Genomic DNA, 26,988 nt, shown 5'->3' on the forward strand with positions numbered 1-26,988 from the left:
GCTTTGAAAAAGTTGAAGGACAGACGCATTAATGAACGATCTGTCGATAATAAATGATGATTAAATCCATAATACTTTTACAAACAAGCACGTAAATTATAACATGCAAAATATCAAGACCTTTTTATTTTCTCGATCGCGGAAAAAAAGATTTGATAAATAACTAAGGACTTTATTGATCCAGTAGATCTGTAACCACAAAATACGAATAGTTACTTTTCCATGTTAAAGCAGCAAAGTTCTACAGTTAAAATAAAAAAAATGAGCGATTATAACTAATTATAGTTGTAATATCACAGTAAATTTGTTAATAACGATAACTTTCTGTAAAAATTAATGAAATATACACTGAGAAAAACATTTTTTAAATAAAAAAAATATAACTTTTCTTAAAACCATATATTTTGATGTAAGCGTTTGTTTGTTACTGTTTAAGTAAAAATATTTCTGTTTAAGTAAATAAACAATTGTCCTAAGTATATAATTTTGTATTTTTATATTTAAATAAATATTTTACAAATAAATTAATTAAACTTAATTAAATTATTTTCTTAGATTAAAAAATCTAATTATCTTGAATGTAAAAATAGTGTAACAATAAATATTTTTTAAACAGTAAAAAAAATTATTTAAATAAAAAGTATATATTTTACATAAATATTTCAATTAAGAAATTTTTAACTTGACTGTAAATAAATAAGTTATTAAAACTCACCAAAAAAATAATTTTTTTTTGTGTCAGGTTTTTTGTTGAAAGATATTTTTTCTTTCAGTGTATGGGTTAAAAATTTTAACAAAATATATACTTCCATGATAACATATTTTTATCGTTGATGAAGAAAACTTGTTAACCTTGTTAGCAATTTTTAATATAACACAGAATTTGTTCAACGATCATACTGATAATTGCTTTCAGACATAATTTCTTTGTTGAATTATTAAATCTGCTTAATTATAGACGTCGAACTCGCACAGTAAGCTATAGCTTGCTGAATCACTTAATCTACTTTTTCCGTGATACGAATTAATTAAGCTAAAATGGTGTTAAAACCGATCGTTCACCGAAGCGTCTATCCTGAATCATGAAAAATTTAAATCCCTTTTGTATAATCGCTCGAATAAAATTGCGCTGAGAATTGACGAAGGTATTATTTCGCGATACGGACATACCTCTTCAACATGAATCCTGCGAATGCTGAACGGTCCATATCGCGTTTAGAATAAACGTTCCGAGACAACGCAGCCAACCGCCTCTGTTTCGTCTACGTCTTACGTTCCTTATGTCAACGTAATATGTTAACGTAACACACACCCTCTTTGGCCCTCGCGTCCACTCCCGTCACGATAATAGAAAAGTTCGTGCGGTGCACAGGTGATATCGTTCCGTTCACCGTTGTGGGGCACTGTCCGTTTGTTGTCGCCTTTGGCGAAGTGCTCTCTCGCCAACCCGGGCGGATCTCGTGGTACCCGAGGAAGCTGGTCGAGCCTTCATCTGAGCACCTGACCCGATCGGGCTAGAACGACGGCCAGGAAGAATAGCGATGTGCTGGCAGCGTCCGCCCGTACGAATCGTGCACCGCTATGATGTAACTCGGCTAAACTTTCTCCTGAAACAGCGTCAAATACACTCACAAGGAAATGCCCGCAGGTCTTTCTCCGACCGATAAGATTCGGATATTTTATAAAATAGTAGAGAGAACTTTTTCCTAGAATTTTTCCTTACAAAATTATGATACTATAAGACATATTTCGAAAAATTTTATACCTGAACTACTCTAGTTACGAAATTGAAGAGGAAGATGTTCTATTACGTTTGAGAAGTAGGAGAGAAATGTTGAAGATGATGAGTCAATCGCCTGACTCTTCATCAATATTCCATATTTTTACTTAATGTAAGCAACATTTAATGACAAAATATTAAGTGAAGAAATGAATAATATAGACAAAAATTGAACAAGTTACATTTTACTCTGTGCATGCTAATAATACTTAAAAAAAATCAGATATAATTAACATTAGTTTCGATTAATTTGTACAATTTTATAATAAATTTTTAATATTTCTAGATGTGAAAATTTTCATTTATATTTCATACTTTCAAAGATGTTTGCTAAAAATAAATCAAATGTGTTACTTAAAGTCAATATGTATTACATGGGAAATCTAATATTTTTTTTTAATAATCTACAACGTACTCAAAACCCATCAAAATCAATGAGGGACAGTTTCGACAGTTGCCTTGTTAATAAAGTCAAAACTCGTTATACAGATTATTGTGGATTTAAATGACATATTAAATGTTAATTTGTGATTCGACATCTATTAATTTTCTCTGCGGTCTGTTTAATACATCAGTGCATTATTTTAACTGTAATTTTAGTCAAATTTTAGTCAAATTTTAGTAAAATTATACCAACTATTTTACTGTGGCATACATATAACATTAGTATCGTTAAAAATTACATAAAGTTCTTCAAAGTGACCATATTGTACTACGATTATCATAATTTTGAGAGAGAAAAAAATTCTCCCTGTGTAGCAATTGATACAAAAGAATCATATTGCAAAGTTAAGAATAACTGATACTAATATTTCAATAAAGAATGTTTAAAAGGTATCTTATAAAATATAATAAAATATTTATATAGTTTTTAATATAGTTTTTAATATAGTTTTTAATTTAAGCTATTGTAAAACATATGCAAAACTCATCAAAACCGATGAATGAGATACCGAAAAGAAATTTGTTAAAACAACCAAAAACTTCACCGATTCAGCAGATCTATAGCCGTAATATACGATTGGCGTATCCCTGCACAGGAATTTTGTAACTCTTAATGACAGTATCGATGTCTTTATATTGTCGTTGCGCAGATATTGTAAATATAGTAAAAAAGTTGCGCAATGATACTTTAAGGATATTGATACTATCATTAAAAGTTCCCGCTATTGGTCAAGAACTCGTTACTACACCTACTTTCATTGTAGCAAAGAATTAGTTGCTCTAATAATCATTTATTTAATCAATTCATTCATTGCTGTCAGACATAATTTCTTTGTTAAATTATCAAATCTTCTTAGTTATAGATGTCGAATTCGCGCAGCAAATTATAGCTTTGCTGAATTATCCAATCTATTTTTTCCGTTCAGTTACGTCTTCTCGTCAAATAGCATCGATCAAGTTTAGACGCGTTCGTCGAATACCAGCTTATAATACTGGCGAAAGCCCAAGTAACATGATGCAAATATCAGGAAACACCGTGTGCAATTTGGTTCCGACTGAGACGTGTCGAGTCTGTGTTAAGCTTTGCGGAGGATAATGAAAATGACGTTTGCGTGAGTCATCTTGTAATACGAGGTTCCTGAGGGACTACGAATTCCCCGGCGTTCAATTCCGAGTGAAGACGCAGACACGATCGTATACGCCAAGGGGTGTTTGAATTTATGAACGAATTATTTTTGCATGCCGCGCGAAGTGAGTCTCTTCGTCATCGACAGTCGTGTTACACGAATTTCTCTGTTGTTATCGTAAAATGGAAATGTCCCGATTGTGATTTATGTCTTTATTTCTAACATCGAATTGAGAGGATAATAAAACAAATCAAATTCTTAAGAAAAAATCGAATTTATAAACCGAAATTATGAATTAATGGAAAAATTATTCTGTTTATTTTATTTGTATGGTTTAGTTTCGTAATAAAAATATGCAAGTAATAAATAATTCAAATTATAATTAGTACGGCACTCGCTTGAAAGACTAATAGAAAGATAATAATAAATAAGAAAATAAGAAAAATTGAATCTTGTAATGAAAAATAAATTTATAAAATTACAAACTAATGAAAATAGTCTTATTAGTCTCTCATTCGAAACTATTTGTTGTTCTACGAATATTTACAAATGAGAGAATAAAAAAAATAAAAAAAAAAAAAAATAATAAGTAGCAAACATAACAGGTAGCAAGCTGAATAACATCTTTGACGTTATTAAATAACGTTAGTTTGCTGAGATAGGCAAGACATAAAGAATTTTTTGACGGTACGGGGAAGTTAAAACTCGATAGAGATTAATACGGAAACCATAAAATGCGTAAGTCGCAACATCAAAGCAATTGTGCAAAGTTTGTCTGTATAGTTAGAAAATTCAACTTGCGCACTTAGTTTCGTCGCGAGTTCCTGCGCGAAAGCGTTTTAAGAAGATCCTTTATAACAAGTTCCGACATGCGAACTTTCTCGCAGGAGTCAAACACTAAGAGGACTTCTAGGCGCATCTGTGAGCTCAGTACAAGATAAATATTAAATGCTTCAAAAGCACGTACTTCGGTAATAAATAGCCGAGTCTGCAGCTAGTGTACAGAGAGACAGAGACAGACAGACAGAGAAAGAGGGGGGGGGGGAAGGAAGAGAGAGAGTTATATGCAAACGTTACGACTGTAGCTTTTGTAACGGAGCAAGCGCGAATACCGCGCATCGGTGAATGTTGTGAATTCGTCAATTACTTAAGACTTGCTACACGATTCCCTTCTAACTGTTACTCAGTCCGTTTCGCATCACGTTAACCAGTGAATTGTTTGAGGCAAGTTTTCACAGGCGGTTTCAAGACCGCACACAGACAAAATTTTAACGATAGATTTTTCGAGACGAATTTCAACTTTAAATTAAACAAAACGCGCATACGCACAGGAAGGTAGAACAACAGAATAGAATTCCCGCACTATGTAAACAACGTTTAACTGAATATTCGATTATTCGAATGGCGCCATCAAAGAAACGAAAATAAACATTCCACATGTTTCAGGATAACAGGTACGTTTAGTTACGTACACACAATGTACTTTTAATTTCAGTAGTCTGAATTCTACAAACGCGTTTGCGAGAAAATATAAAATGTTATGTTAATCTTAAGGCGTAAATAATTTACATTTCTACAGTTTTAAAACGTTATGCTTTACAAATAAATTTAATATAGCATACAGCATAGAAAGAAAGCTGGACTAAAATAGTTAAAAAAGTGTATGTTAATTAACAACTCAGAAGAACTAGGAAAATAGAATAGATGGTAAAGAAGAGCGTTAAATTACAATAATTTTTGTCTAGTTGCACTTACAGAATATTATATAATAAATAAACTTCTTTTTATTTCCGATTGATTATTCGAGTATTTTATTCTTTGATTAAATTAAATATAATAGTAGTTAAATATAACAGCAATTTTGATACGTGCTGTATAACGCAAGTTGAACTAGAATGACAGTATTGTTAATAACACGTTTCGACGATAAAAATTGCACAAAAGAGCAATCGAGAAATATCAGAAATGCGAAAATATTCTCACCGTTTAAAACGTGTACGTGAACTGTGGCAGGTTGGTCCGGCATGGTGGTAAGCTGGCAGGTGTAATTTCCGCTATCCATAGGTCCGACCTTAGCTATGCTGAGAGTCGAATTGGCCCCCTCTTCCATCAGGTCCGTTTTCACGCTATAACAGGCATACACACGAAATGTTGAAATTTCAATACCTCGGAAGTTCACCGACGAGAATTTCTCATACACTGTATTTCGTACCGCGCCGTACAACGTAACCGAGAGTAATATGAATACATATGTGTTCTACTTCTGTCGCGCGTAGCATTGCGTTATTAGAAAATCTGTATATTCAAGATTTTTGTAATTTATAAGTTTTTATTAGTATATCTGTGATAATTATATAGGAGATATCTTTCGTAAATAGCAGTTAACCTTGCGAAATTACAAATTAATGAAAAATTATTCTACTTATATATTCGTTATAATTTATAATAGTTTCAGTTTTTGCATACCGAACATCTTAATGTCTCAAATTATAAATAGAATGGTATTCATTTAAGAGACTGATAAGAAAAAAAGATAATGTATATAATACATAAGGAAAATAAGAAAAATTGATTATTAGATCATTAAAAGAATTAAGTAAAACGTTCAAACTAGTTGCTAGAATATTAAATTTTTTTGTAGTATTTTTTATCATAGTTGAACGTCCTACATAATTATTTTGATAGTCTAACAAAAAAATATTTTAAGTAGATACTTGAGAAAAAGAGGATACTTAATTGAAAAATCGTTTTCTTCTGTCTTAAGAAAAACCGACAAAAAACCTTATCTTTAAATCTGTACGATCTGTTTGTATCTGTTTGCAATTTCTATGAATAAGCAATTAATTCCCCAACGCTAAATGTAATTTATTTGGGTTAAAAAGTACTAATTAATTTCAATAAATCAAAATGACGTAACTAATATAAAAAATAAACAATAAATTTATTTTAATAATAATTTAAGATGTATAATTAATGGTAGGTTCAATAGACATTCTTTCGAAGATTAAATCAATAATTAATACTAATTTACGTAATTAATTTACATATAATTACATACAATTATATATAGTTTGCATCTATATTGCATACATATATGTTTACACGGAAAAAATGCTTAGGCATCATAATGCTACAAAAAGTATTGACATTCTAGTAATCAGTTTGAACGTTCCATATAATTATAATATTTTGATAGTCCCACAAAAAATTATCTTCAAATATATATTCTAGCTACATTTTTAGATACTTCAACAACTGTTTTTTTTTGTGTATACGTTTGAGTCAATATAATAAAAAAACTGTAAAAAATAAAAAAAATTTTTTTCACAAAAAAGAGATCTTATATTAATAGTCGATGTCATAAAATGCCAAAAAAAGTTTTTAAATAAAATATTAGTAAAAAAATAAAGTTTTGAGTCAAATAGATCTAAATAGAATAGTAGGATTAATCAAATAGCTAATAAGTATATGTCCAAAATTTAAAAAATATATCAATCACGATGATACGCTTCTCGGAAACATGAGAAACTTCTCGAATAAAGTTGTGAAATCGCTTGCTGTAGTGCGAAATAAGAGCATCTCCTAAGGCTAACGAGAACTCTTCAATTTTGCTGGTTCTACTACCTTGTCTTGCTTCTTTGTCCTAACTAATTGCTGATTCTCCATCACCACTCCAGTCATTTTTCTTTTCTTTTTGACTATTCTTTTGTTCTCTCTCTCTCTCTCTCTCTCTCTCTCTCTCTCTCTCTCTCTCTCTCTCTCTCTCATCGGCACGTCTGCTCTCCATTCGCACGCTTTTATGCAAACTTTCTTACTCAGGAGAAGGTAAGTTAATTGCGAATCGAGCCAAAATTATCGGCTTTCGCGGGCACAGTTTGTACGCTGTGTAAACAATAGACCGAATAATAAGTTCGCGGTCGAATAAATATTTGCGCAGCGCCCGCAAACTACCTTGATAACGCACTTCATATTGATCAGCGGTCTCCTTTTTTTTTTATTTTGCTATGTCGAATTGAAGTCTCGCGCAAACAATTCGCGAACTCGCTTTTCACGAATCCGGTCATAATAACGTAGTAACTATATTATGATGTACAGCTCGTAAAAGCTTAAGAAAAGTTGCAGAAAATACAATTTTATTATACACAATTCTGCACTGTCGGAAACGAAAAGTTAATCATGAAACACGAAATAATTTGCAAATGTACGTGACATTTTTCGCGAATGTACTTTGTCGTCAACGCGTAACTTCACCGAGCATCATTTCCACACGTACCTGTTGTTCATTTTGTATCGATGTCACAAAATTGCAATCATACATACACACACACACACACACACATATACACACACGCGCGCGCACATACGCGCTTATGCACTTCCTGAATATACATTAGATCTGCATGAATCATTGGCTACAGGAGTTTCCGTAAAGAAGCCCGTCGTCATTTTCGAGAAATCCCATTTCAAACTAAAAAATAGAGCGAAAAATGCAATGAGACAATGACTTCGTTAAAGTGCGCTAATTGCAGGCAGAAATATAGCCCCCGGTTCCTCTCGAGGGAGAAAAGTTTCTGCGTGAAACTGCATGCTGTAGAGACGTCTTGCGGAAAATTGCTCGCGTACTTGACGTTCCTATTTTTGTGAGAAACTAGCGGAAAAAGGGTACTGTTCGGGCGAGCATTTTGTAGCGAGTACGCGAAATGCGAATGGCGATTCGGAGCAGCAGACCGGCAAATATCGAGGGAAAACGACACAGTTAATAGTTTTTAACATAGTTACGCTCTTTTTTTTATATTCTCTCCAAATATAAAAGCTGGATGTAATCCTAACGGTATTCGGTTAAATAGAAAAAAATATGGGATAAAGGGAGACAAAGTTATATATATAAAAAAAAAGAGAAATACGATTATAAAAGTTATAACAATTTTTTGCTGACAATCCCACAGGCTCGGACGACGATCACGTTGGAGCTGCGCCCTACATGACTTCCAGTTCACGCTTTTAAAGGCTACTTGACAGCTGGAGCGGCAAACGTTTGCCCGGTAAATATTTCACTGCGGAAATTTTTAGCATTTCCTTTTTGCGTTCTGTACGCGACAGACGTGACCGCACGGAACAAAAGCGTGCGCTTTTATGGCAATACCGTTCCGGACGTATTGTCGCCACGCCGCCGCCGTGTGTCCCGTGAGAATAATACAAGTTCTCCAAAGTGTTATTTGATAACGAAAATTGGTCGTCTTTTACATTTTGTTCTAACCGGTCGATTACGTCGAATCGCTCCAAATTCAACGTGGCTTTTCTCGTCGCCGAAACCGACGGGGATATCGTTCGCAGTATTCTGCTGCGACAACTTTTGAGAGTTTGTAAAGAACGTCGGCGAAGGTGAGGGGACAAAGGAAGAGCGGGAGAGGAATAAAACCCACCACAAAGAATCATTTAAACTGGCAATCTTGTCAAATGGATCCAATTAAAGATTCGATTCACGCCGCTGCAACTGCTTTATTTAATTGGAATGCAACTGTCCAGGACTTTCCTCAATAAAACATTTCTCTCTCTTTCTCTGTCCGTCTCTTTCTCCCTCGTAGCTTTTCCACGACGTGACCTCACGGTGACCTCACGTATCGCAATTGTTGTTCAATAGTCGTCGTTCCTTCCACGGTTCTACGACGGTTAACGTGAAATTCCGCAGGGAAACAAAGCATGCTCTTTTACAGCTGCTTCCTCGAGCTTCGCTATCCTTCGCGGAGGAACGTTCTTATTTATGCCAAGTTGCGTGTCGCTGAAAGTGGAAACTTGACCGAGAAAGGTTTTGAATCGCACCGAGCAGCAAGCGGGACTTTAATCGAAAAAGTTCGTCCGTCGCAATTTGTCGCTTTCGTTACCCCCGGCCGGTTGAACACCGGCAGGCGATCGCTCGTTTATCGCTCCGCGACGTCGAGCGCCGTCCGCATCCAGTAACAGCGAGAGCTTTGTGAGAGGATTTCCTTACAATTAATTCGATACGCGAAATGATAATAGAGAGTAGTTACCGGGATCAACTGAAAAAATTGCATGGTCGAATGTAAAGTTAAAGGTAAATATTCGTGTCTTTAAAAATAGCTTTAAAGCTGCGCTTGAAAGCTGTGCCTTTATCACGATTACTGTACTATAAGTTATTTTTGTGTTAATTTTACAGTAGCGATTTAAGGTTTCAACAAAGCCCGGCGTTACTAATTATTGTGTTTGCAAATAAAGTTAAGCTGCGTACCAGTTTAAGTAATAGGATTAATGTCACCGATGAAAATTTCCCTGTATATATATGACTCGCGTAATTTTAATGCAAATAACAATTGGCCAAGTTGCGGAATGCAATAATTACGGAACAGTAACTAAGAGATTGTATCTCACAAATTATATAAAATATTATTTCTACATTATTTCTACATTATAGAAAAGTATATGTTGATATAATCGCTTTAAATTTACGCTTTGTTTCATACCTTGTCGGCGGGTTTAACGAACTAGTGTGTAATCCGAGTTTTTTTTTAATACACATAAAATCGCAGAAATGTTCTCACATGCATTACGTTATTTTTTTTTTTTCGTGCTCGGAAATTGACAATGCGTAACTCGATGTAACGCAGTCGGCAAAACGATGATTAATCACGCGAAACATTACTTTGATCGATGAATTGATGTGGTTGTTAACCGTATGTATAGCGATTAGCTATTTCTTTATCCGCGACGCAATCAGCCGAAACGCATTGGTACCGTATAATACTAGCAATTTATCATTCAACATGATGTCGACGCGGCGGATGCACTTTTTACCGATGCGGGGATGTACTTGTTATGTAAAATGAGTCCAATAATCAATCTGCTAGTGTTCTCGTATGCGACAACAGTATGAAACGGCAAAATTAAACTTATATGCTTATCAAACATTGGTCATGTTTTATTTTAAATTTTTATTTGTATTAATTTCTAATTGCACAAGATAGTACACACATAAAAAAAGTTTAAAAGGGATAAAATTAATTAAGACTCTAATACATACATACGCAGGTTGTTTGACTATTTCGAACTTAATAATAAAATACTTATATTTTTGGGTTTTATTTTTCAATTTAGTTTATAGTTCTCTTCTAATCTCTTCATTCCGTCAGTAAAGTTGATTTGATTCCTGTAAAATACATTTACGGCAACAATGGTTTCCGATTAGTAAAGTCATTTTCATGTTTAGACTCGAAACTTATGTAACAACCTACATAAGATAAATATTCAAAACGGTAATAGAAATGGAAAAAACAACAGTTATTGCAATAATGAAAATAAATGTACGTTTCGGCTCCGTTTAGAATCATCTTAAAACCGTTTTTTTTTCTATTATAATATTACACTGACGATAATTCAAAGCAAAGTCGAAATGTTCGTTCATTACCACAGTAACTGTACTTAATTATGTTTAATTAAAGGCAACTTTATAAATGGAAAAATTCGAGCACCACTAACTGCATTTGCGATTCTTAGCACGATAGCCTCCCCCTCCCCTACTTTCTTTATTATCAGCTGGAAATGTAAAACTTTCATTAAATGAAATCGCTATTCTTTCTATAATTATTACACCGAAAGAAAACGAAATACTTAAAGCAATTATAATTTGACAACTCTGAAATTTAAGTAGTCAGTTTTACGATGTAATAAGAACCAATTTAGTAGATATTAAAAAAATATAGTCACTGCAATAATTTATGCGCATTATTAATTAATAATAAAATAGCGATTTAATCAGATTTGAACGCAAAATAATACTCATATATTTTAAGGTCACAGCAAGCATCTTTTATTGTCTCATAGTGATTATATCTTCTTTTATGTGAACTTCGTATCGTGCACAAAAAATCAGCTGACGTTTGATGGATTACCGCAGCATTGACGAAATGAAAGCACGCGAGAGAGCTAATATGTGTTGGCGAGCAATATGTCCTTTATCACGGTACAGATTGGGCCAGGTTAAACCTACATTGCGAATAAATTAAGATAGATCGTAAACATAACGTTAATTCGACGGCGCGGAAAATTCGATTTAACGCCGGTCAACTACGGGCATGCTTTGTGCATTACTATCGTCGTAACCGGAGGTTTAATTACAACCCCGAAAATTTAATGTAATTTGACACTGCGTAAAACGTTATTTTCCAACGTGCAGTTCCCCTTCCATTCGATGATCGTTATGCCGTCAAGGGTCCTACTGTAATTTAATGAATTAAACGCGATGTTAAGCGCTATAAATTCATTGTCACGTTACCTTCAGCACGGATGCCGTTTTGCAAATAATTCGATTAACAATTAATTCGGAACGTTATTATAGCGCTACTTTAGCAATGTCCAAAAATATTCACACGCACGTTCCTTTTCAGTAGAGTTAAACAAAAAAAATTGTCTATGTTCCGTTAAAATGTTCAGAATTAATTTGGGAAAATTACATTGCATTTGCATGTCGACTTTAATAATTCCGAAATAGATATAATTAAAAAAGAAGTGATTTTTATATAGTGTATAAACAGCGCTAAAAAAAGCTAATCTAGTTTTCACCGTCAAAGATAAGGAACTAACTTATACGCTTGAGAAAAAATTACATTTTCAACTTTCCTTTCTGTCTCTCATGAGAATTTTTCTTCCAGTGCAACCATCAATGTACCGTAGTCGACAATATTTGAAAGCGCGGGACAAGCGAGTCAGCGAAGCGTCGTTAAATTATGAGAAAGAGAGGAAGTTGGATAGACGTCGAGTGATTAATTAAATGAAAGGTAAAATTAAGCAAGATAGCAATAATTCTTGCTCGCCCGCCACTACAGATGTTGCTGCAATGAGAAAACGAGTGCTATAGCACTGCAGCAGTTCAACATGCAACGTGTTTACGGTTTGTGGTTCACGAAGAATCCTACATGAAAGCGGACGAGAGAGGATGGAAAATAACTTGTATTTGTATACGTGGCGTATTCAAACTCGATTTAAGCGATGAATATAAAAAGAAAAAATATTGAAATATTAAAAAAAGAAATTGTGCCAGCGAGAAGATTCAAAGACGACAAATACTAATTAGAGAGATTTCAAGGAAATACTCTGTTCTAAAGTACTGAAAAACATGCATTTTATACATATATATATATATATTTTTTTTTTTTTTTTTTTGACAAAATTAATACATTTTTAAAATGGTAAAATATACGATGGCAAAAACTTGAGCGGTAACGTTTATGTGATTATGGATTAAAGGATTATATTCCTAAAATTAATTTAAATTGCGCACTTATTACAGCACCGATTGCTCAATTGTCTCTTCAATTGAATTTAAATTTTTGAGAGTCCTAAATAATTATTATTTGATTATTACAACAAATGTATATATATTTGTAAAAATAAATAAATTTTATTAGTACTCTTCATTTTATGCTTCTTTTATTAATCTAAATTTTAAAACCAAAATAATGAAAAAAATTTATACATGTAAAAAATTTCACAGAAAAAATAACCTCGAAAAATTTCGTGAATTAATTACACTTGGCTCACATAACCACGTCAAGTGTTTTGTTAAGTATTTTGTTAAACAAAAGAGTTACATTTTGCATACATTACAATGACTGCCGTTTATATGATTACGGGACATTTATTTTATATGTATCAAGCTTGATGAAGATGACGATTGATAACGAAAATTTTAGGGTTACCAATTGATAAAAAGTGATTTTGGAAAAAAAACGACTTTAAAGTTTTACTTTTTCTATTTCCCTTTTTTTCTATTTTTTGTACATATAAAAAAATTATCTTCATTTAATATATCTGTAGACATATCCTTAAGACTCCAAGTTTAAAAAAATACGGAAGATCGAATTTCAAGCTTCTGGATTAAAATACTTTCTTAATTCATCCAGGAGTGATTTTTAATTTTAACTACTTTTTATAGGATTCAGGAAGACGCTAATTAATATTTTAATGTGCCAACGGCAAAATATTTAGCGTCGACGCCATAGAGCTGCGGTGCGGATCGCAGAGGGATGCTATTCCGTTCTCGCAACGGGATCCACGACCCCGTGTATGTACAATCGTCCGTATGTACAGAAGCGCGCAACGCAAACTAATTTCATTTACTGTCCCACCGTGTCTCACTGGCACCTAACTTTACTGTCAGGGCGGGCCCACGGAAGCGTCGGTCTCGACCAAGAACCGGTCCCCCCGAACACCGGAACCTTTCTCGTCGACACGCTGCCATCCTAACTCTCGCGGCTGCTGTCATCAACCACCATGTACTTCGTATGAGCACTCTACCGGCACGTATTTTCAAGTCCTTCGGGGATGTTCTTGTATCCTGGCCCGGGAAAATCGCGGGTAAAAAGGTGGAAGCGATGGCATTCCGCACATCAGTGCTGCCACAGATATACGAATATAAATTTTCCGAGGAGAGAGAGAGAGAGAGAGAGAGCTTCATGAAACTTTCATAAAAAGTGCGAATTTTCAGTATTATCCGAAAAGCATGCAGTTTTCCCTACAGTTTACAGTTTCTGCGATATGCATACGTAATTTTTATACACGTTATAAAAAAACGATTTTTATGCTTATATTATTTTTCTTTATAATTCTTTTAATAGGATATTTCAGTACGTAAAATATAAAAAAATATTGTTCACTATAATGAATTTATTAATTAATAAATTTTGACGTAACTTGTAGTATTCCCTGTAAAATAAAAGCTCGATGTCATAAAAGAGAATTTTGAAATTCGATTGTTCTTAATAGCGGTAACAGAAATTAGTTGTCAAAGACACGTGTAAGTGTATTACCTACAAATTCACATCTCTCCTGAACTGTTGGGATTTTCATTTCGTTTCGTTTTTCGAGATTGTGCAGCTATGAGCATATATTCAACATGATAAATTATATCATTTATCATACTTAACAAAGTGACGCTGGACGAGACAAGAAAAACGCGAATATGCGACAACGTATAAATGGGATGAAATTTTGCGAGTTTTCTTTTCGACTTCCGTGAAATTTTCGGACTCGACCCGAACGAAGCGTGTGAAACGACCGGAATGCGTTGTATAATGGAATGTTTTACATCCCATATCTCACATCTCATTGAACGACGTGGAACGGACTATATATTAACGAAGCTTAATACGATATGTCGCTTTTGCCTTTTTCTTATTTCCGCCCGAGTTTTATTCAGCGCGACAGTTGAACGAGCAGAGGCGAATCTCTTCGCCATTATACGAATCGCGGATAATGAATTCTTACACTTCAGAATTGGTTCTTTGAAATTCTACTGTTCCAGCCAAGTTGCAGGAATCTATAATAATATATAATTCGCGCGCGCGCAGAAAAAGAGAGAGAGAGAGAGAGAGAGAGAGAGAGAGAGAGAGAGAAAGAGAGAGAGAGAGGGGGGGAGGGAGGGAGAGAGGAGGAAAGAGCGAGTCGTATTTTTTAACGCTTCGCGAAACGACTCGGTGAGACGTACAAAGAGCAAGAATTATATACATGCGCGATCTAGATTTGACTCTTCCCAGTCGTTTCTATCCCAAAAGTTGACACAAGGTCTTTCAACCGCGCGTAAATGCCCGTCAAACAAGGAAAAGTTTCCTGAATTAATTATACTTCGCTCACATAACCGCGTCAAGTTTGTCTGACATTTAGATTATGCATTTCTCATATTTGTCGAGAAGCATTTCAAGCAAGAACGACTTGGCGCAAGTAAATTTCGAATAATAGAGTTATTAAGCTTAAAGATCTCTTCGCAATTTCCGGCGCAGCCCTATGTTCGTATCATACATATCGCTGTAATTCTAATTTAAAATTGCATATCCACGTTCGCTTTAGATGCTTTGTATTATAAGATGAAATGTACCAGGTTGACACATGTATACATTGATATCGTATATAAAATATTTTGTATTATAACCGTACAACAGCTCTGTTGCAATATACGAGAGCCGGATGAAAGACGATAACAGCTTAAAAATATAAAAGCTGGATAAAAGGCAGATTAAACGAGGGCTGCGCTCATTTCTCTCGGCTGATATTAACTGGTAAGATTGCGAAATTTGAATTACCTGATACCGCCTCTCGTCGTATCGTAGTTCAAGACTCTATTGCCGTGGAGCCACTGGACGACGCTGTACTGCACCTGCATCGCTATATGACGCACGACGCACAATAGCTCGATGGTGCTATCAGCTTCGTAGTACTTGTCCCGCAGTGGTTCGCCCAGGGCGTCCACTATTTGGACGGACGGCGCTGAAAAATTCGAAAATCAAGATTTATTAGAAAGTCTTATTCTTCGATCAGCAATCGTGTCAAGGAGTCGAAAGGCTAATTCTCATTTGATATCTTTTATCCGGACAGCGAGAGAGAGAGAGAGAGAGAGAGAGAGAGAGAGAGAGAGAGAGAGAGAGAGAGCAAAATTAATACTCTCCGAATGCATTGATGCTCTTCGTGCGGCAAACACTGTGAATACGATATTTTCGATCAATGAGGAAAGGATTGGACGTGTCGCAGTCAATTCGGAGCTTTTCAAGCGCATCGTCGATTTAAAGTTTCTATCCTCTTACGAGAAGTTTGGACTAGTTTTTCGTCATATTGAAACAAAGATACTTAACTATGTTTGATTTGAATATCTAGGTATTGTAGCTCGCGCGAAAGTTTTGTACATAATGTATTACGCATGAAGTACATATCGTCACACTCTTTGTTACTAGTTACCTTTCCAAATCTTCCATTTCAAACGTCACATTTCAACCCATTAGCGTCGGATATCCGCCTGTTTTCCTCCTTTCTTGTTCTCTTTCCGCTCTTTCATTACTCTCCACATTATCTCTCATTTCACTCAGACTGTCACATGGTCGAATTATTGCCAGTATTCAAATTACTGCTGCTTTTGTCGATTGTAGTATTAGAATGAGAAATATTAGAGCGTGTGTTAACACAAATTAAAAATGTGTTTTAATATTAAAATTTAATATTAAATTTGTTTTAATATTAAACTGAGATTATCATAAATAAATACGTAGCAGAATATTGAGTGCCTATATGAGCAGTAAATACGGAGACAGTATTAAGTACGTGCGATAGCAAAATCGGGAGAGCAGAATATAGGACATTTTGACTGATAGATTCAATATTTTATATTTCTATTTTCATGAAAAAGTATGAAAGCGTTATATAAAAATAATGTTAACGTTTTTACTTGAATAATGATGGAAAAGAATGTTTATTATATATTTAAAAATGTACAAAGTATATCAATTGCCATTATATGCTTAAACCTTTCGTTACGACGCACAGAGGGGCGGAAAAGCACGTTTTGTGAGCAAAAATCAGTCGACGCTCCAATTCTTAACCGATTTAAAAAATTCTTTTATTGTTAGAAATTAAACAGACTGTTGTGTGTAAATGTTGATTACGATATAAATTAAGAATGGCCGATCCAATAAAATGAACAAAAAGTATTGAAACTGCACAATGGTATGAAAAGGTATAGTCTGAATTTTAAAAGTCTAAAATTGCTATAGAAAATCGCCTATATTCGTTCTAAGGCTGTGACATTTGCAAAAATAAGGAAAGTTTTTTTATGTTATTATATAGAATGCAAGTTTTTTTATGTTATTATATAGAATGCTATAAGAAAGCATAGATCAAGAGACACGGTTTCTCACGTCAAATGAACGCGTAATGCAAGATACGAGCACGAAACAGCATCGTGTCCCTGTGCGAGCTGGAGACTTGCAAACATCCGAAATTATCGGTTCTCCATAACGGCTAAACCGATTAAATTCCGGATAGGCTCGATCGATAGCTTGGAAGTGAATTATACGGTAAATGTATTTTTATTTTTCCTCTATGTGCTCTGGGAGCGGAGATATTGTGATGTAAAGTCAAACTCTGAAAATTTGTATTTAAGGCTCCTGAGTAGTCGCCACGGGCGTATTGAAATCATGATGTTATAAGCGAGAAAATAGGCGTAAAAATTTCTTGCGTACCATTTGTAAATAAAAATTGCGGATTAGTTGCAGATTAGTTGCGGATTAGTTATGAATTTGTCACGGATTACTTGTGGATTACTTGTGGATTAATTACGGATTACTTGCGAATTAATTGTGGATTACTTGCGGATTGGTTTTGGATTTGTTGCAGATTACTTGCAGGTTACTTGCGGATTAATTGTAGATTTGTTGTGGATTAATTGCGGATTACTTGCAAATTAATTACGGCTTATTGCGGATAACTTATAAAAATAAGTTTATTAAGAAATTATAAATATTCTCTTTGAGAAATTTCAAAAGAAAGTTATTTTTTTCCAAACAGCATTGTCAAAGCAACTTTTGTAGGGGTAAGATATAAATCCAATCGCTGACGAATGTTCACGCGAAATGTATAATAAGATATACATTTGGTTATTTAGCGTTGAAAATATCAAGATTACTCGACAAGTGAAGATAATTAACTGGAAATATGGAAATCGGATGATCACAAGTTACTTTTAAATAAATAAATAAAGTATAACTTTTATTCATTGCGGCACATTTTTTGTGATATAGGGTTAAAAGTTAACCAGAGTAGACTATAATAACAAAAAAATGTTATGTACAGGATATAAAAACGTAAGAAAGAGTTAGATGTTTGTGGCTAGATGCTACGTTATACGAACTTCTATCTCTTTCTTACTTTTATATCCTGCCCATAACATTTTTTAATATAAATATTACAACTTAATCAGCAAATAAGTTTTTTAAATATATAAAAAATTTTATCTGTTTTTATTTCTCATTAAAACATTTTTAAAATAACAGATATTTGAGAAACATTGTCTGCTGATTGGGAACTTGCTTCTGTTACATAAAAAAAAAATATTTTGTATTTACGTTAGAATAGGTCCTTATTAAAATTTCTGTATAAAATTTTTATTTAGCTTCACTCTGACCTAATTCTTAAATTTATGTTTTTAAATTTTTAACATATCTGAGTATTAATTTAACATGAATGATTAATTGTTTGAATATTTTGTGTTAAATTTTAATTTTCAGTATTCATGTTAATGTTAAAATAATATAATTTATAAGCAAATAAACAATTAACAAATAAAATAAAATTAGTGTGTGAAATAAAATATAAATTCCAAAATATATGAATAAAATGTACGCGTCAACATATAATATTATAAATGTTAATTTTATTTAAAAAATATGTTTTTTTAATCTGTGTTTAAAATGTACCAAAGTGTTTTATATTTTTCGTATTACTTTTACGTAACGTTTATGATACTTTCTAACGTACTCATCTTATGTTAAATTAAAAATTTCGAAGTAGATCGTTTGGAATCATGCGATAGATGTTAAACTTAACCCACATTTTCCAACTGTGTACTTTTAATTCCGATCTCTTCCAATCATTATTGCAGATGGTAATCAATGTAATTTTATCTTATGGCGATCACTTGGGAGATCCTTGTTCTAAAATAATCAGCACTATTTACCGAGTTCATCGAGTTCGTCGTGGTAATTTCCGCGTCATGAAATTCGGCAGTACACACAAGCGTGATATTGGATTACATCGAATCCGGCTTCAAATATTTAACTTTATGGCCCAATAAATATCTCTCATATTGACGTCATTGGGTTGTCCACACGATCGAGTACCAAACGCGATCGAGCAAACCGATTCATTCCTGTATACCCCAATCGCTGTCTTCCGTTCGGCTGGACCGTTTTCAATTGGTACTAATGCCTCTGCGTACGGAGACTATATCGTGGTGTACACGAAAGCTAAGCAACGTACGGCTATCGAAAGAAATCATGAAAAAGGGAAACGTTTTGGAGATAGATCAGAATGCTCTCTCTTTCTCTCGCCGACCTGGTACTCGACCTCATGAATATCGCGCGAAATGTAATCTCTCTCTCTCTCTCTCTCTCTCTCTCTCTCTCTCTCTCTCTCTCTCTCTCTCTCTCTCTCTCTCTCTCTTTCACGCTCAGCCCTTTTCTCTTTCGCCCGGCTCTCCTTTTTCTTTCTTTTTGCGTTCCCCATTTGAGGTATGCCGCATTTTATTTCGCACGCTTTTTCGCAACGCGATACAAAATTTTTTCCCATTCCACGTGTCTAAAAATATGTTTTTCACTTATCTTCCTTTTTTTTCTTCCTTACTCGATAATTTCACGTTAACGCTTGCAAATTTCAAGGTACCGTGTGTTTTCGCAGTTAATACAGATAATAGAACTCCGGCCGGGTACTAGAGGAGCAGTTTTTAAATATTCTGTACGAATACCTATATCTACGTGTAACATTACATGAGATAAACGTTTAAATACAAATTAAGTGAATAAAATTTATGGGCAAATAAAATTATTCTAATGGGACTAAAATTTTAGTTTGTATTTTCATCGCGAAACGCGTGAGGGATGGAACTTCAGCGAAGAACAAAGAACTTGAAACTTTTTCATTGTACATTTGAATTTAAGACACATCCGGTCTGCTCTTGAATGTTTCAAGAGTCGAAAAGCAGATTAGAGATTGCTTCGCGCCGTGAAGCTTTGCGTTCTCTTTTGTTAAACATCGTAACATCTTTTATTAACATCGTAAAAGAAAAGAAACGCGCTATTAAATTGCTAAAACGACGGAGATAGTGAATTCAATAGTAGGCGTATGGAAAGATGAACGATAGGAGGTATCGAGGTTGAGGAAGTAGTAGTGCATACCAAAATCTCGGCTACTTTATCTTGCGGAATCTCAGCATCCTCACGGATTAATTGTTGATCCCACCTTTTACGTTCGCCTGTTCTAACACAGTTATCCCTGCGTTTCCTCAAATATAATCTAGCGATTATGTCGCGAGATTATTTATTTTATATTTTATATTTTTCTTTGCGCGACTCGTGATCACACGATACTGATTGTATCTTCGATTAAATACAAAATCGTTCTTACGTTTCATTATAAGAACATTAATATTTTCATTTTAATACTATGATATTATTATTCTAGTTCAACTGTGTCAAGAAAAATTTATTCCGAAATTTATTCTGGGATTTTATATACATTTTCAAGTTCGATGAACTTGAAAATGTGTACAAAATCCCAGAAAAGCATCAGATCACTAAAATTCAGCTATTTAATTAGTTGTGTTTTCACATATCGGTCAATGTTCTAGTATTAATTTTTGTATTTTTCGATATTTACATATTGTATCAGATACACACATAATATATTTTATTAAATTTAAAGCATTTATGATTAATTTACATTAATTCTAAATAATTATAAGCTTATAATAATTATAAATTTATATTCAAGAGTCCAATTGATTTTCGATAGATATTTGTATGTATCTATCTATGTACGCAGAAATCCAGCCCGTTAAAAAAAAGTAGCATTGATAATCGATTGGAACAAGCGGCAATAGTGAGGGAGGGCGCATTCATATCTCCTGCGTTAATTATTGTACCGGGATCCGATAAAACGCGATTGCAAGATTCGTACAATGAACGATTGTGTTTACAGTAATTTAACTTTCAAAGTTGAACAGATACAGAAAGATAATAGGTTGCACCAGGGACCAATTAGAATGCGCGGTTCGACGATATATCGTTCTTTCAAACGGCATTTGACGTTTTGGACCGCGTTACAAACGACCTCGCGAAAGCTCGGGCACAAAGGTATCAATAGTGTGAAACGATTAAACTTTAATTGTACGAATATCGAGTGATATCTCGATAAAGGAAGCGCGAAATGTAAGCGGCTAATTCCGCGTCGCCGCGCCGACGCGGACGTAACGAAAGAATAAAAAATAAACAATAATTATTTGCATAAAGTTATCTTATAAATCTTCCAAGGCAATCGATGAACATTGCACACACCGCACACAGGAATTATTTTGACAAATTACGAGAATGGAGAAATGCTATGAGAATAAGTGCGGGGGAACTTAAGTAGATAATCCCTTTGAACTCGCGTTAGGAGATTCTCGGGTATAACACGAAGAAGCTACGCCGTCTTATCCTGTAGAAGCGAAAGCTTACGATATAATCTCACATCGGCAAAGGCGCGCGCGAACTGGGGAAATAAGTAAAAGAGAAAACTCTTGCCCTTTTTATCGTAACCCTGCAATTCTATACGTTTTAGTGAAAGCCAAGTCAGTGCGATGCCGCGTCTTTACTTAGATTTGCTAGAACATTTTGTTTTTTATTTCGTTGCATTTCTGTAGCTTCGAATTGGAGATATCTTTTATGTGATATTACACAAAAGACGTTTTAGAACGATCGCACGACTAATTGATCATTTTGACATCGCAATCTACCGATTCGTAGGAGAGATTTCTGTTGCTTCTTCGAGTTTACAACTTTTTAATAAAAAGTATTCGTTACCCATCGTTATTTCGTGATCCCCTCTGTTGTGTTTTCACGACGCGCTCCTATGTCCACCGTTTTAACCTTTAAAATTTACGCAATTTCTTCCTCACGCGTTTATTAAAATCTTCCTGCCGTTTACAATTTTCCGTTGTCCATTCCTCGAGCTGCTCATAGCTGCCACACCACCCTCACATACCCTCATTTTACCGAATTGCTCGACACACCTCGATTACCGGACTACAACGAGATGAAGTTCTTCCGCTTTGCACCGCGCTGTCCTTCCTTCCGAACTGAACAGACTGTGGATTTCTCTTTCCTCTCTTTCCCCGTCCATCTCAACTACAAGGCACTTCGTTTTCAATTATCCTTTTAAGCGATCTCCACCGCAAGAACACTGCAGACGGAGGCAATTTGTCCGATCGCTAGCAGAATTGCGGAATTTGAGTTTCTCTTCTTCTCGTCTACTCTCTGTCGTTAGAATATTGAATCGTAGGTATTACCGGAGATATATTGGCTCTCTTTCTTTGCTCGCTTACTAATTAAAAGCCTAAATGTGGCATCGGGGAAAGATACGATTTAAGAAAAGTTTTTTTTTGGTACTTTCTGCAATCTTTCTAAAGTCAATGCTATTTCGATTTTTATATTTTATCTATACTATCTGTCAATTGTTTTCGAAGTGTATAAACAATTTTATTCCATTAGCTTTGTTTAAAATACATAAGGAAAAGTTGCCGAATATGCATAAGTTATTTCTTATTTCACTTTCCATTTGGTAATGATTTATACGTAAATGTTGGAAATTGTAACTTGATATTTCAAATACCCATTACTACGTTACTACTATGTGTAAGCTTTCTTCAATAACAAATTAATTTATTATAAGCTTTTTTGCAACATGTTGCAAAAGGATTCAGGCGATCAATTGTTTAAATTGTACCTGAGTCGTCTAAATCGCCTTTAAAAGTATCGAATTTATGAATTAAAATAATTAAAAATATAATTATTAATTCATATTTATTTTACTAATAATTTATTAAAAAAGATTAAATATTCTAATTTTTTTAAATATTGCTAATAAGCATGAAACAAAATGTAATTTATTAAATTTTTGTTTATATTATACATTTTTCATTTATTTCATATTTTTGTGAATATTATATTAAGTTTTATTAAGTAAAAATATAAAATATTAATGAGGTATGATTTAAGCAATTGATATAGTATTCAGCAGCTCTTCTCTAGTTTCCTATATTTCATCAGTCTTTCGTTCAGCGGATAAAGTAAAAACTTGCATTACAATCCTAACTATTTAAAATCTCTTTTATATCCCTTCTGTTCGTTAATGCTACATTAAATTCGTCTCAGACACGACGCAGATGGAACAAAAAGATGTTAGACAAAAGAAGGAGACATGTAAGCTTAGAGAAAGAAAGAAAGAGAGAATGAGAGAGTAAATAGTAGAGAAGTTTTCGTTCTTTGCTACGCTTCTTTTAAGAGAATAAAACAATTGCGTCAAATTACTTAAAAAGTGGTTCATTCAGGAAAATCCACAAACGGAATTTTGTACAAGAAATTTAAATCCAGGATGTAAAGAGCGCGCGCATTAAATTTACGCAAAGCGAGCGTGTGAACTAGAAATGTGCGGAAATCCTTCTTTCGTGAAACTACGATCCGGTAAGACGTTATCGGGATTATCAACATCGCCATCTCGATGTTGACACTAGGCAGAGACCATTTGTGCACATTATCACTTACCGTTAATGTGTAGGTTGACATGAATGAACTTTGGTGGATGGGTACTGATCTGACACTCGTACTGGCCCTCGTCGCTGCTGTTAACACGCTTGATACGCAGACGCCAGTTGTCCGGGTACTGAAATTCGATAGTGTATCTTGGATCGCCCGTGTATGTCTGCTGGCCTACTGTCAGCAACCTCATCTTCTCACTACTCTCCTGCCGTCGCAGCCAGGACACCTGCGAATGTAAAACGATTCTTTTGAAGGACGCGATAAATGGCTCTATTCGAAATTTTTCACATAAGAAAATCACCTGTGGATTGTTTCGTTTTCGTTCGCCTTTCGTTTGCTTACAATGCTACTAGTGGTCGTGCAAATATGACACTGTTTTTATAGTTATAGAGACAGATTTGGACGTTTTATTGATCCAAATACCAAGCCGCTAGTCAACACCAAAGATCGCGCGTAAAAATATCAACAGGTGTATAGACAATCGTTCGTGTACGGATTTTTCCGATTGCATCGACAATCGTCATATGTACGCATTTTATATTTGAGTCTGTTTGCACTATACTGCTATATCTTTCCTATAGAAATATTCGATTTCTTCGGCAACGTACCTTTCATGTTTACATTTTATTTTCTGATTAATATTTTTATTGCAGTGTCGCAGTGATCGAAAAATACGGTCTTATCGATTATGTTGAAAATAATCCAATTTGATTTCCTAGAGAAACATTTTGATCAGATAGATATTTCCTCGGTATGTATGTATGTGTATATATATATATATATATATATATATAAAATCATGTAGAAAGCAAATATTTTTTTCCAATAAATACAATATTTCTTTCCAGTTTGTTTTTTCCTTATTATAAAGAACAACGTTTAATTTATGGATATGATATAAATAAATCCGATTATGGATATAATATAAATTTATAGGTATAATTAATCGATGCGATATAAATGTAAATGGCATAGTTAATCGAGATTTATATGAGTTTGTATCAAGGTCAGTCTAAAACAGCAAATGTGGAGTAGAGAATAAAGTTCATCCATGTAACTGGAACTTAATAGTACATTACTGAATAGCCCCATTAAGTGTATGTAATATCATATATCTTCTATATGGATATAGGAGAGTTAATCGGGTATTATAGGTGTATTGGAGATTTATACGCATTTATAGTACAATATAGCATATAAATCGATTTTCATAAAGATACAAGTTACTATGAATCACTTTTAACTTTAACTTTCGTTTCTTTTTTGAAATATGTTAATATTTTGAAAATATGTTAATATTAATTTTATTCAAATGTGTGTAGGGAAAAGTAGCTCAAAGTATGAACAAATTATATTAAAAAATATATCACTTTTGTTTTAATAAATGCATAATCTCAATCAAATTAATAAAGAATTAGAAATACTTATGAAAAAAATCATTAAAAAAAAAATTATTTTAATAAAGATAGATTTTTATATCTCATTAGATAAATTTTTAGATCTTTTGTTAATAAAATAAAAAAAAGTTTAATAAAAATGGAATTATTTTCAAAAAATTCGATAAAAATTTCTAAAATGTTATACATGTATAAATAAGTATTTAATTTTATAATTTACGAGTCTGTGGTATTGGTTAGCTATATTATAAATTGCTACTACGAAACAGGATATTATCTGTTCAAGCGCCAGAGAGATTCATGCGCACACAACCGATATCTGACCGCATAATTTGTTCTATAGTTTGGGGCGTGGATAATGCGGGAACGGTTTGTAACTGCATTACAGCAATAAATGCAATCTAAATGAACATGGAAGTACTTGGGAATAAAGTCATTGCAGCTTACTCATGAGGTGGCTTTACAGCGGATTAAATGTCGTTGCCCTTTTTCGTATCATGCCAAATTTTTCTGATTATAGAAATCAGGATTACAATATCATTGTGCAATTAGAAACATGCGCGTTTGTCTTCGAAAATCTTACGTCTAATATAAGATACGACGTAGATATATCGAGAATAAAAAACTGTAAAATGAAGAAAATATCGTAAAAAGTTTAACAAACACAGATTTGCTACTAAATGATTATATGTAGATTACGCGTGCGAATAACTGGGTCGCCAGCAGCGATTACGTAAATTTCTCCTTAAATTCGTTCCTTGAAGCATAAAACGTACGGACCCGCTCGCGCGCCGCGACAGATTAATCATAATAAGCTAAACGTAGCTTACCCGGGGTGTAATAAGGCAAAATATTCTGAGATTAGTCGTGAATTATTGCGCTGCGCATTTGTAGCAGTGATTAAAAGCCGCGGGCGACCAGATACGTAGCACACGAAGGGAAGAAGGAGCGAACAGAATGACTAAGTATGCATTTTCACGCTTACGGTTTTGTCCTGCAGCAACGATATTCTACAATCGAGTGTGACACTAGCACCAGCCTGCACCGTGATGTTGGAGCTCTCGCCTTCGAAGTGAGGACCCCATTTGTGATCGTGATGATGCTGATGCTTGTTCAGAGTGCTGTGCGTATCAAAGATGTAGTTCAGCATCGGTGCATCCGTCGGCACAGATCGCTTCGCCGTCGTCGATTTCGTCGAAATCGAATCCGTCCCCAGAGGCAGTTCTGTAACGTGCAAAGAGAAAATATATGTCGTTAATAAAGAAACGTCGCGTTTTAAACGTTGCAGTTTAATAAAAAATTATACCTTGGAACTTGGGGTAAGTATTTACATACAGCGTGTAGCGTTTCATTGATTTAGATAATTTTCCCTGTTTGTTATATGAATATGAGAGCATAAATTATCAATGATCTGTATTTCATATAATAAATAACAGGACAAATGTTGCGCGTATTATATCATTTAACATATCGAGCACTGGTGCATGTGCATTAAAAATACATGGCGTGACATCATTCGAAATGTCACGATTGTTTATAGCATTATGTGGCCACATTTACATGTACTTTCGTATTATGTACACTCTAGCGAGTCTCTCCCTTCCTCCCGCTTTTTGCATTCAGCCCGTCGCACCTGATCGTAACTCGTGACTTTATTTAATCGATTCTGGCATTCTCCCGTTATGGGCCATCGCTCAGGTTATCGACATTCAGCCAACCTGCCAATAACGGCCAATATTCGACGTAAATATGCATTTACGCCCGCAACAGGCGCAGTCGAGAGACACGACATCCTCGAGCTGATAGTATTGCTACTTACCAGTGATCATATGTTGCGAATTTTTCATTGCCCAATAGAGAGTACATTATTCCGATCTGTATCGAGAAAATCGTAAATTTTGCCTAAGAAAGAAATAATATATAAATTTCTTTTAGAACGTTACGTCATTCTCCCTTTTATCCGAACTTATATCGTTTAATAATACAAAGCACGAAATTTATTACATTTCTACTAAGAACGTTTAAATTAAAAGTGTATATTTAAAAATTTTTAATCAGTCTGAGAATAATTAATTTTTCGTGTTTAATATACGCAGAATGAAAAACGTACGTCAAAT

The 26,988-nt window shown here is 34.2% G+C and overlaps 1 protein-coding gene across 5 annotated transcripts in view; it reads right to left on the bottom strand.

Annotated features, from left to right (window-relative positions):
* Positions 1-739: 739 nt before the first annotated feature.
* LOC105194273 (zwei Ig domain protein zig-8) overlaps positions 740-26,988 on the bottom strand; it is a 170,657-nt gene continuing 144,408 nt past the window's right edge. For 4 of the 5 annotated variants that reach the window (XM_039446448.1, XM_026137247.2, XM_011159121.3 and 1 more), the window contains 5 exons: positions 25,857-26,095; positions 23,481-23,700; positions 15,441-15,624; positions 5,335-5,477; positions 740-1,607 (listed from right to left, as the gene is read on the bottom strand). In XM_039446448.1, coding sequence (XP_039302382.1) covers positions 1,489-1,607; positions 5,335-5,477; positions 15,441-15,624; positions 23,481-23,700; positions 25,857-26,095 — 905 coding nt within the window. In that variant the 3' untranslated portion in view covers positions 740-1,488. The remainder of the gene's footprint in view (positions 1,608-5,334; positions 5,478-15,440; positions 15,625-23,480; positions 23,701-25,856; positions 26,096-26,988) is intronic. The other variant, XM_026137248.2, reaches the window with a different exon arrangement.

Source organism: Solenopsis invicta, chromosome 3 (genome assembly GCF_016802725.1).
Source record: "Solenopsis invicta isolate M01_SB chromosome 3, UNIL_Sinv_3.0, whole genome shotgun sequence".
In the NCBI taxonomy this organism is placed as follows: Eukaryota; Metazoa; Arthropoda; class Insecta; order Hymenoptera; family Formicidae; genus Solenopsis; species Solenopsis invicta.